At 25.8% G+C, this 12,880-nt stretch overlaps 1 protein-coding gene across 1 annotated transcript; it reads left to right on the top strand.

The window, feature by feature from the left end:
• Nucleotides 1-1,103: 1,103 nt before the first annotated feature.
• On the top strand, nt 1,104-10,002 carry LOC117179719 (non-structural maintenance of chromosomes element 3 homolog). Its single transcript, XM_033371762.1, has 6 exons — nt 1,104-1,218; nt 3,555-3,989; nt 6,823-6,988; nt 7,084-7,178; nt 7,272-7,403; nt 9,429-10,002. The coding sequence occupies exons 2-6, from the start codon at nt 3,591-3,593 to the stop codon at nt 9,510-9,512; spliced, it is 876 nt and encodes a 291-aa protein (XP_033227653.1). The 5' UTR covers nt 1,104-1,218; nt 3,555-3,590; the 3' UTR covers nt 9,513-10,002.
• The last annotated feature ends 2,878 nt before the right edge of the window (nt 10,003-12,880 follow it).

The raw sequence follows: 12,880 nt of genomic DNA, 5'->3' as shown, positions 1-12,880 counted from the left end.
TATTATTGTATTTTCAGTAAATAAATAAAATTTATTTAAACAAATTTAATTGTTTACAATCAAGAATTTTAATATTCTGAAATTTTCAAGTTCAAATATTTTATAATTCGATTATTTTCTGCCGGGAATTTGCAAATTCGGTAATATTATAAACTGCTCGGGAAATTTATTATTTTGGAATTTTCCAATTCGGCAATATTATAAACTTTTCGGAAATTTTATCAATCGAGAATTTTCCAATTCGGGAATGTCACAGTGCCGAAAAGTTTTACTTTTTGGGATTTTTCCGCCATTTCTTTATTTGGTTATGTTTGACCCCTTCTGATTAGCACGATTTTATCATTAATAATTCAAAGCAATTTTGATACCTACGCATCGCTATTTTCTGACAATGGCGACCAAAAAAATCAGAAAATTAACTTTTAAAAAATGAACTTCTTTGGTGAATGTTATCATTTAATAAATACGCATTCTCATCAATGAAAACCTAAAAATCTCAAAAATAAAAAATATGCTTCAAGATGGTGAAAACGAAAAACCGAAAAACGTGCAAAATCAAGTCTAAACATAACATAATTGAACACAGAACCATAACAATGAACACGATTTGGCGGGTAAAAAAATATTGATTGTTCACGTTTGCATGCAAATATTAAGACAGTGAGTAGAAACTTACAATACCTTTTGTAGTAAATTACTCTCATTTAGGCATTTAAAAATAAAAATAGATTAAGAAAACACGTTAGAATTGAAAACTACTTGATAAACTACAAGAATTACATTTTTGAGGTAACGGTCACTAAAGACTTTCTACTTCAATTATACACTGAAAACTAATTTTAAAAAGTAATAATATGTCAAATACGTTTGAAATCACTGAACTCAACTCGCGGAAAAAATATACACCATCAAAGCAAAGCTTTCGAAAACGGTACGCGTACTGACACCTGACGGTGGAATATTCTACCAACGTTCAAAAACTTAGAATTAAGAAGTAGTCAGTGCTGCCAATTATCAAGTAAATTTAAATTTTATATTACCGACAGCGACAACAGAAAACAAAACACGTAGTCTCTTTTGTCGTCACTCCGGATCACTGGTTACTCGTCAGTCGTCTTCTTGTGCCTTCTTGCACCCTGTTGATCTGTTTATCTCGTACAATTGGCGGTTATTTTTTACAAATTGTACTTCTGGAAGGTGAAAAACTAGCAAAATAAGGTGAGTTCTTTTTTAAATATCATAGAATAGAATATTAGAAAAAGTGTAAAGCCGAGATGAGTTCACAAAATCAATTTTCGTATACATAACCTCTCTTTTGCCGGTACATAATTATATTTAACTTTTTTTGATATTGTGCTGAGGAAGTTAAAGAAAAAATAATGAAATCGAATTATTCTTAGGTCAGGGAATTATAGAAAGACATTTAACTATGTGTTAGATTGAAAATTCCTTAAATTAAACCATTTGGTTGAACATTCATATATTTTGTTATATTTTTGTTGTATCAAATCAATATTCTTGGTTGAAAATGTCCCTTTTAGCTTGAACATTCATTTCTTTGTTTGAAAATGATAACTTAGTATCTTTTATTGAAAATTAATTTTTTTAACTGAAAATTTAACTATTTCATTTTGTGTAGAAAATTAATATTTTTGATAGAAATTTAATTTTTTGGTTTGATTAAAAATGTAACTGTTTCTTTGAAAATGTATTTTATATGTTTGAAAATTTGTCTACTAAAAATTTAACTATTAGGTCGGAAATTCTTTGAACTCAGCCACTTGGTCTAAAATTCATGTATTTTGTTCAAAGCCATTTTTTTTAGAAAATTGATCTTTTTGGCTAAAAATTGACTTTAGTTGAAAAATAGTTCCTTTTTAAGCTGCAAATTAATTTTTTTTGCTGAAAATGTAGTTATTTCATTTTTTGTAGAAAATTGATATTTTTTTCTTAGAAATTCGTCTTTTTGGTTAAAAATTGATGTGTTTGGTTCAAAACAATTTTTTTTTGCGAAAACTTATTTTTTAACTGAAAATTTACCTAAATTTTTTTTTGTCATCATTTATCTTTTTTGGTGTTGACTATTTGTTTTTTATTAGAAAATTAACATTTTAGGTACTTTCTGGTTACAAATTAATATTTCTGGGTGAAGATTCATCATTCTAGTTCAAAATTTATTTCTTCAACTGAACATTTTTATTATCCCACTTTTTGTGGAAAATGTATCTTTTTTATGTATACATTTTATCTTTTGGTTTTTAAAATTCAAGTATGTGTTTAATTTTTCTTAAGATTCGTCATTTGAATTCAATTTTCATTTTTTTTTTAGGAATTTTACTATTTGGTTAAAAATTCGTTTTCTTTTTATTGAAAATTAATTTCTTCAACTGAAAATACTGCGATTCGATTTTTGCTTACTAATTTATCTTTTTAGTTAAAATGTTTTTTTTTATATTAAATCGTCTCAATTGGGTCAAAAATGTAATTATTTTGGTAAATAATTGATATTTATGGTTGAAAATTCAACTTTTTTGGTTAAAAATTCATATTCACAAGTTGAAAATTGAAATTTTTTGCAGGAAATTAGTCTTTTTGCCTTAAAATTAAATTTTTTCGGTTGAAAATTGAACTCTTTGTTAAACATTCATCTTTCTGGTTTGGAAATTAATCTGCTTTGATTGAGGATTTAACTAATTTGTTCAACATTCGTATTTTGGGTTTAATTCAACTATTTTGACGGAAAATAAAAATATTTTTTGGTTAAAATATCAACTATAACACGTTTGGTTAAGAATTTTTAATATAGAAAATTCAACAGTTTAGTTGAAAATTGAAGTTTTTTGTTGAAAATTCCATGTTTCTTGGTTGAAAATTAATTTTGTAACTAAAAAATCGATTTTCCTTTTTTTTTTGTTTGCTAAGAATCGATCTTTTTGAGTTGAAAACTCTACTATTTGGTTAACAATTAATGTCTTTTACGTATCGCACGTAATTTTTAGATGACGCTGTATTAACATTATTATTCTCCTGGGTGTAAGGTTGTTTTTATACCTAGAAGACAAATTTAAAATGGTGAAGGAAAATTATAAATTGGTTAGGGAAAAGACAGGAAATTTCAAACTTGGAATTTTTTAGCAAACCTGTTTTTAATTTTAACGTTTTTTCTTCCGCCCCTCCTCCTTTTTCTTGAATTCAATCAATATCTGTTATCTGTAAATCCAAAATATAAGTTTGAAAAAAAAGGATGAAAGATATAAAAAAGATGCAAAGGAGAAAAATTAATTATCTGTAAAAAATCTATAAAACTGCAATAATGGATTTTTACACCTGGTGTATTTTCGATTATAAGAAATATGAGAGAATCATTCAAATCTAAAAAAAAAATTTTTTCCGTAATAAATAACAATTTTAAGATAATAATTTCGTAAGATTAGTTTCTGTTTATTATTGAACAACATAAAAACATAGAAGCTGTGAAAAAGTCGTATAATTTAGTTTAAAAATTATAAAAATACTAAAATTAGAAAAAAAAATTATTAATAATATTTCTACAGGTTTCCAAGGTAGGAACTAAACTCTAGGAAAGAAAAATGTCGCAAAGACGGTCGAGAAGAGTAATTATTGACGACGATGAAGAGATGCCAGGACCATCTCAAGGTAGACGTCGAAATGTAAATCGTAATTCAGACGATGAAATGTCCCTTTGGTCTCAGACTCAAAAATCTCAGAGAAAGAAAAAAAGCAAGAGTCAAAACAATTCAAGAAATGATGACGACGACGATAGTCAGTCACAAGCTTCACAATCCAGATCCCAAAAAGTTCCTTCTGAGGACGAATTAAATCGTTTGATGGGACATGTCGTTCGGTATATTCTCGTTTCTGATCGTTCAAGGTATCCGATTCTAAGGCAGAACATTCAGAAAAATGTACTCAACGGCTCCAAATACTTTCGACCTGTTATGGAACATGCCGCAGATACTTTAAAAAGGGTTCAATTCTTCTTACTATTTTTATTTTACAGGGTTGATACAGATAAGGGAATTCTGGAATGTCAGGAAATTTAAAACTGCCCAGGGAAAGTCAGGGAATGTCAGGGAAAACCTGAAAGAGTCAGGAAATTTTTAATAAACTGAAGTTCAACTTAAAAAATGTTCTATTTCCAATTTATTTTTTAACCGTTTTAAATCGATAAGATTAGATAAAAAACACTTTTTAGTTGATCAACTGTGAATATACATTATAATGTTTTTTTAAATTTAACAGTACTTTAGGAATTCAAAAGTGTATTATATTCATAAATAAAGGCTTATATTCAATTTTAGATATTGCTGGAATCTACGATTTGAAAATTTAAAATTTTTCCATGAAGAAAAAGAACAATTTGCTTAATATTTAGAAATATTTGACAATTTATTTAAAATCAGTAACTATAAATCAAATATTCAATGTTGAGCAAAAAAAGAAAACTTTCAATTTTAATTTTTCTATTTACAGCATCTTAATTTTGAAGAGATATTTAGGAGTTACGAAAAGGTTCAAAATTAATTCTAAATTTGAAATAAATTGCAATAATGTAAACGAAGTGTGTCCATATACCAAAAAAAACCCGGCATTTCGTCCCTAATTTCGGCACAAATAATTTGAAACAAAATATAGATTTTTTCAGATTTCGAACAAATAATTTAGAAGCTTTTTAAGAATTGTGAAAGGCTTCAAAAGAATAAAAAACATTTTCTTGAGTATCCTAGAGAAATTTAAAATTAATTTTTACTTTAAAAATTAATTATAATATGACATTTAAAAAAAATTCCAAAATTGTATAAATGAATCTGGAAGATTTTAAGGAAATTTTGTTTAATTTGATTGTTTTTTTTGTGCAAAATGTTGATAAAACTTCTTATCATTTTAAAAGAAGTTTAGAAGTTCTGACAAAATTTCAAACATAATTTAAAATTTGAAAAAAATGTAGAAAAACCTTGAAGATTTTCCAAGATTTTGAAGCTTTTTAAGGATTTTCAAACTGCAAAATAAAAATAATGATTGATTTTATTGATTTAAGGTTTAACCGTACAATTTCTGGCTGAAAATTGATCTTTTTAGTTAAAAATTCAACAATTAATTTCTTATATTCGAATTCATCTCTTTTGGTTGAAAATCCAACTACATACTTTGTTAAAAATTGTACTACTTTGTAAAAAATAATTTTATTAGAGTCGAAGATTCATCTCTTGGATTAATTTTTTTTTTAATCAAGTTCTTGAACTAAAAAATTAACCATACTATTTTTAGTTGAACATGGATCATTTTTAGTTAAAAATTCACTTTTTTGCTGAAAATTCATAATTCTTTTTTTTTGCAGACTTTTTTTTGTTTGGCTTAAGCATTCAACTGTTTTATTAGAAATACTTTTTCTGAGTTAAAAAGTTGATTCTTTTCGTAGGAAATTCAAGTAATTCGAGAAAAAATTAACTTTTTGCCTAAAAATTCATATTTTTGGGTTAAAAATTCTACTGTTTTGTAGAGATTTCACCTTTAAGAGTTGAAAATTTAACAAATTGGTAAAAAAAACTTTCTTTTTGCTGAAAAATTTTGCTTCTTAGAAAATTTCATTCTTATAGAAAATTCGTCTTTTTGGTTTGAAAATTAATTTCTTTCATTAGAAAATGTATCTTCTTTCATTGAAAATGCAACTGTTTCATTAAAAATTAACCTTGTTTTCGAGGATTCAATTATCTTGTTAAAAATTCCTTTTCTATGTGATATTTTCCATTTGAGTTGAAAATTCATCTCTGATTAAAAATTTAACTATTTTGTTGATAGTTAGCTTTTTTTATCGGAAATTTTAACTTTTCCTTTTTTGGTTGAAAATTCAAATACGTGGCTAAATTAATTAAAACTTTTATTCATATTTTTGGTTGAAAATTTACCATTTTAGTTAAAAATTAATATCTGATTAAAAATTCGTCTTTTTGGGTTCAAATTTGAACAACTTGTTTGCATTTTTTTCTTTCTTGTTTGTAAAATCTTTTTTTATTAAGAAATAAATTATTTAATTATATTTCGTCTGTTGGATAAATTCAACAGTTTTTTATTACAAATTTTGGTAAAAAATTCCAATGCTTGGCTGAAAGTTGAACTACTTCGTTAAAAAAGTTTGTTGTTGTTAAAGATTCATCATTTTAGTTTAAAATTTAGGCTATTTTGTTGAAAATTCGTTTGTTGTTGTTGAAAGTTTATCTTTTTTATTTGTCAATTCAACCATTTGGTTGTTAATTCATCTTCTTAGTTTCAAAATTCACCCGTTTTGTTAAAAATTCAATTATTTGGTTGAAAATTCAACTATTTGATTAAAAAGTCATCCCTTTTTGGCCTAAAATTGAACTGTTTTGTTGAAAATTCGTCTTTTTGGATACAGCATTTTTTCTTTGTATTAAAATTAATCTTTTTTGGTAGTTAAGTTCTTGGACTTGAAGATTTAATTATTTAATTAAAAATACAACTGTTTTTGGTTGAAGTTTATTTCCCCTGTTTTAAGTCTGTTTGAAGTCTGCTCTTGTCGCTAAAAGTTTTTAAGATACATTTTTTAAAAACCTTTTTTTTCTCCAACAACTTTATTGTTCTCCTGGGCGAAGATTTTTTTTATACCTGAATACAAAATTTATAACTATCAGGGAAAATAAAAAATTTCTCAGGAAAAACTCACGGAATTTTGAAATTGGGATTTTGTAGCAACCCTGTTATAATCTTTAATTCAATTTTCTTGGTAATAATAAAAGAATCAATAATTTCTGAAAGATTTTGTTTAAATTTATTTTAAAACAGGTCTTTGGATATGAGCTTGTCTCAGTCGACAGTACAAAGTATATTCTCGTGAATGAAATTGCGAACGATAGGCCTCATCTAACTTTTTCAACAGAGAAAACTTCAATGTTGCTTTTGTTTTTAGCATTATCTCACATTTTTATGAGCGATGAGGTTTGTTCGGAAGGTATAGTCACTTTTTTAAACAGAATCGAATTATTTAATATATCCTTTACATAATTTCTCGTAAATTATTTTAAATAATCTAATTTTTTGTTGCAGACAGCCTGTGGAATTTTCTCAGGAAACTGAATATTGTAGATGGAGACGATTTCAGACACGAGCATTTCGGAGATGTTCAACAGTTGATATCTGTGGTAAAAGAAAATACAAACTCTTAAAAAAAATAGATCCACTTCTATAAACAGAATAAGACAATAATCCTACGTCATTGATATTTTTGTTTGTAGGAATTTGTAAAGCAGCGTTATCTAACTCGATCGAAAATCGAGAACAGCGATCCTGAGAAATTTCAGTACCAATGGGGCTCGCGGGCAGAACGAGAATTAAATAAGCTCGATGTTCTCAACTTCGTTTCTCGAGTAAGATGACATTTTTATCATTCATTACCTTTTAAAATATAATTAGAGCGTCTACCGGATTATGGAAAAACCGTGGTTTTTCATTCGATTCTACTAAAAATTAATATTAAAAGTGTTATGCTATTTAATTACTTTCAGTTTTTTAAATTACGAAAAGAATAATGAAAAAAACTCTATTGACGACAATATAAGCGGTTCTGTTTGCAATTTTTTAAATATCTTGACTGACACCTTCAAAGTTTTTGAAATCTTCAAATCCGGTATAGAATGAAACTAGTAAATTAGTATTTATCTGAAATTGTAAATATAGGAGTGTCTACTCACCTGGAAAACTTGTAATTCTCAGGGAATTTATATATACCTAGAAAAATCTGGAAATATCAGCAATTTTTTTTTCCAAGCTAGGATAAATACTTCCACTTTCAAACAAGTAGTTGCATTTTCAAACAAAAAAGATGAGTTTACAACAAAATATTGGAATTTTCAAACAAAGCCAATTACTTTTTAACCAAGCAGTGGCATTTTTAACAAAAATACATTTTAAAATCAAATACTTGAATTTTTCGCCAAAAAGAAGAATAGTTTTCTCCCGAAAAAGACAAATTTTCGACAAAATGCATAAATTTTTAACCAAATAATTTATTTTCTACCGAAAAATATGATTTTTCAACAAGAAGTTACTTTTCTACTAAATTAATGAAATTTCAACCATAGCCATTTAATTTCTTACAAAAAGTTGCAATTTCAAATAAAAAGATTAAACTTCTACGAAAAGAGATGTGTTTTGAAACCAAAAAAAAAAAAACAAGTTTTCAGATAGGAAAGATTCTTAAGTCAAAAATTTAACAGAATTCTAAACCAAATAGTTCAGTATTGAACGAAAAAATGTGAACCAAATAGTTTAATTTTATATCTAACCTATATAATTTAAAGCTTAAAAGACGAGTTTTCTACAAAAGAATAGACTTTTCGATCCAAGGGTATGATTTTTTAACAAAAAGTTAATCTTCTACCAAAATAATTGAATTTTTTACCCGAAGCCATTTAATTTTCTGCAAAAAAGTTGCATTTTCAAATAAAAATAATGACATTTCTACAAAGATAGATGAATTTTCAACAAAAGAGTTGAATTTTTAATCATGAAAATTAATTTTCTACAAAAAAATGCTCAAAAAACTATATAAATTTCAAACCAAATAGTTGAATTTTGAACTAAAAAAGAGAAATTTTCATTCAAACAGTTTTTTTACCAGATAGTTAAACATTTTTTCAAACTTTTGAAAATTAAAGATGAAAAGATGAATTTTATACAAAATAATTTACTTTTCAACCCAAAAATATTATTTTTTAACAATAAGTTAATCTTCTACCAAAATAATTAAATTCTTTAACCGAGGAAATTCAATTTTCTGCAATAAAGTTGCATTTTAAAATACAAAAAATGACATTTCTACAAAAAGACATGAATTTTTTAACCAAAAAGACGAATTTTGAACAAAAGAGTTGAATTTTCAGCCAAGAAAATTAATTTTCTATGAAAAAACATAAATTCTAAACTAAATAAATTAAGAACTAAAAAAGATACATTTTCTTTAAAATTATGATTATAGTTCTTACTTTGAACAGGAATTTTTTGAAAAGAATGATAATATTGAGATGATTCATGAAATTTATCAAAAGAATTATTATACCGAGTTACAGCTGGATTTTAAAAAGAAGTATAAGGCAGTACTATTTTGACTTGCAACGGGGGATTTTCAAAAGATAGTTATAATAAAGGTCAGCAACAAAGAATTTTGACTCGGAACGCGGAACTTTCTAAAAGATTTTTTATTTTTATTTGGAACTGGTTATTTTCGATAATAACTATAATTTTGACAAAATTAGTACATTGAAATTTCAAAAAGATGTATAATTATCAGACCGGAACAAGGGAAAACTGACCGAAAGAAAACCGGGAATTTAAAATCACCAGTCTGTTAGACACTCTAAGAATTCTTCTAAAAATTTTTAATTTGTAAACAGGTCTTCCGAAATAGGCCAATGGAATCCTGGTCGAACCAGTACAAGATTGCTGTACAAAATCAACCACAGGGCCGCGAGCCTTAAACCCAAGAATCTAATATCTTGCAGGTTAATTATATTTCAACTAGTTTTCTCTTCAAAATACTCATTGTATCCTTTTTCATTTGTTCCTCAAAACCTTTTTTAAATTTTAAGTTCTTGTTATTATTACAAGGTAAGAATATTTAACGATTAGTTCCTCATTTTGCGAAATGTCGGTCACGAGAAATATTATGTACCAATGATTACACTAAGAGAGCCAATTAGCATAGGAATGAATGCGCTTCGAAATTGCTGAAATCGTCCTCGAATGCAGCCATACAGATGTAAAGATTATGTTCGAGTGGTCTCCAACTTCAGTAAGGGGTCAGGGATTGCAGAGGGTTTAAAATTTTTTGTCTCGTTAAAACTTATTCTGAATTTGAAATTATTTCTTATAGTCTTGTAAAACTTCGACGCAATGCTTTTCTTTATTTTCGGAGAAAATTGAGACGATTAGTTCGTTTTCTATTATAATAAAAAGTATTTTCAGTATTAAAGTCTTGTAGTTTCTTCTTTTGAGAGTGTATGAGGTAGAAAAGATTATTTTTATTGGCTTAAGTGCAATAGGATCATTGCAAAATTTTCTTTTTAATTTTAAACCAAAATATATAACCATTTTGACTATAAGGAAAGGATTTTTTTTTTAAAATCGAATCTATATTTGTTTTTTAATTTCACAAGCATCATCATTTGCGCACTATGCGCGCGTCTAGTTTTATCAGTTTGAGGGGGAAAATAATTCCTAATACAAAATAAAAATTTTGAATAGCTACATATGTTTTATATTTATAAGTTTATTTGTTTATATAGACAAAATTCGAAAAGATTGATGAAAATTTCAGGTGTCAAATCAAAATTTAACCAAAAGAGTTAATCATCAAACCAATAGTTGAAATAAAAAAAAAATCTCAAAAAAAATTGTATGTGAAACCGAAAAAGATGGAATATTTTCAAAAAATAGGTGAATTTTTTACAGCATAGTTTAACTTTTCAAATCGAAAATATAAATAAAAAGTAAGTTATTTTCCAACTTTAACCAAGCAAGTGAATTTTTAATAAATTAGTTCAACTTTAAACCTAGTAGTAAATTATAATTTGAAATCATAAAAAAGTTCTAAACAAAATAGTTGTTTTTTCAACCAAGAAAGATTAAATAGCTTCCAAAGTAGTTGAATTTTTTGCAACGTAGTTTAAGATTTCTATTTTTATTTGCTTAAGTTTATATAAACATCATTTTATTAGGTTTCTCGAAAATATTAAAAAAGATTTTTCATATTTTCAGATATGTCGAAAAAGTATCTAAAAAAATTCAAAACAATTTTTTTCTTGTATTTCACTATTTCACAAAACTTTAGGCATAATTTGAGAGTATATCTAGTACTGTTTCACACTTGGAAAAAAATGTATAAATGTATTATTAGTTTTCGGATATCCTTAAAAGTTTAAAAATATTTCTATTATCTTGAAAACTTCTAAAATTCCGAAATGTATTTGAAACTGATACCAATTATTCCTAGTATTGTCTTAAAATCTTCCGGATTTGTTTTTGACTGTCCTGAAAATCCTTTGTAATTTATAAAAATATTTAAAAATATTGTCTTAAAATAAAGTTGGTTAAACAGAAAATCATTTTAAATGTTCCCAAAAATCTTAGAATATTTTTTTATTCTCCTGACAGCTTTAAAAATTCTTAAAATTTAGTTTTAAAATTGATAAAATCTTTTTAAGTTTAATATTATTTTGTATTTTTTGAAAACATATAACAACATTTCTTAAAACTATTCCAATTTATTCTAAAATTTTGTAATCTTGTAAAATTACAAAAAATTAATTCAAATTCTCTTTTATATTTTACATTTTTTTTCGAGATTTTAGTAAATCATTCGAAGTGTTTCAAAACGTGTTTAAATATTTTTTTTAAATTAAGTTTTCAAACTAAAAAATCGTTAAAAATTTTCCCTGCAAAAATTAAAAAATGATTTAAAAGCGCGCTAGATTCTTTTTCCAGATATTTCGGAATCTTTCAAGCTTAAAATTAATGCTTAAAAATGCAATTTTTGTAAATCATGCAACGACTCTATTGGCGGAAGTCAGTATGTAATTCGCATTCAACGAGGCTCTTGATAAACCACGCTACTTGTAGACTCTTGACTCGGATTTATTCCGGCTTTTCCCGTTGCAATTCGCGTTTCCACACTTTTGAATTTAAAATTGATGGGATTCGAAAAGTATTAACGTGAAAGGCTTTTAAAATGCAGGGTTTTTAATTTAATTGGATTATATGTATTCTTATATCAGGAATCCCAGTGTTTCCCCTGTCTCGCTGCGTTTCCGTCTTTTTCCCTATTCCCTTTGCTCCTTATTTAAAAAACTTTCTTTTTTCTATTTAAAAATAGGATGTTTAAAAATGCAATATTTGAATTACGCTAAAATTATTCTATTTAAAATTAGAATATGCTGCCGTTTTTAGTAAAAGATATTTTTTATTTTATAGAATAATTTATTATTATTAATATAACTTTTTGAAATTAAACTGTACAATTTTATTAATTAGTTTTTATTATAAATTAAAAATCTCGTGTTTCGTGTAAGAGAAATGATTCTTGATTATGAGAATGATTTTAAATGCAAAAAATGGTTGATTTATTAAACTATATTTTTTTATGATTTATTTATATCACAGTAAATAGTTTTCTGACGTTCTAAGTATATCCAATTTAAAACAATTCGTTAATGGCACAAATCATTAAAAAATCATAGTGAGCTTCTTTTTAAAAGATTGTTTCTCCTTTTCTGATGGTAAAAATAATTTATCATATAATTTATTTTTACATTTTGATTCAGAATTCAACTCATTTGGTTAAAATTTAAATTATTTTGTTGAAGATTCAACTATTTTGTTAAAAAGGCATATGTTTTTGTTGAAAATTCAGGTACTTGGGAAAAGTTGAACTTCTTATAAGAAATTAATTTTTTTTATTGTAGATTGATCTCTTTGATTAAAAATTTAACTATATTATTTAAAATTAAGTTTTTTGTTAAAAACCTAAGTTTTCGAGTTGAAAATTCTATTTGAAATTATTGATCTTTAATAGTTCAAAATTCCACTATCTGACTGAAAATTGATCTTTTTGGTAGAAACGTAATCCTTTGGGTTGAAAATTTATGTTTTTAATAGAAAATTAATATTTTCAGTTTGAAAGTTCAACTGGTTTGTAGAAAATTCGCCTTTTCTGCTTAAAAATTCAAGAATTTGGTTGATTGTTCTTCTTTCTTGACTGAACAATCTTTCTTGTTTAAAAATTCAACTCTTTTGTTGGAAATTAGTATTTTTTGTATGAACGTTTATTTATGTAAGGGTAAAACATTCT

Source organism: Belonocnema kinseyi, chromosome 9, assembly GCF_010883055.1.
Source record: "Belonocnema kinseyi isolate 2016_QV_RU_SX_M_011 chromosome 9, B_treatae_v1, whole genome shotgun sequence".
NCBI lineage: Eukaryota > Metazoa > Arthropoda > Insecta > Hymenoptera > Cynipidae > Belonocnema > Belonocnema kinseyi.
This window is presented reverse-complemented; position numbering and strand designations above follow the sequence as displayed.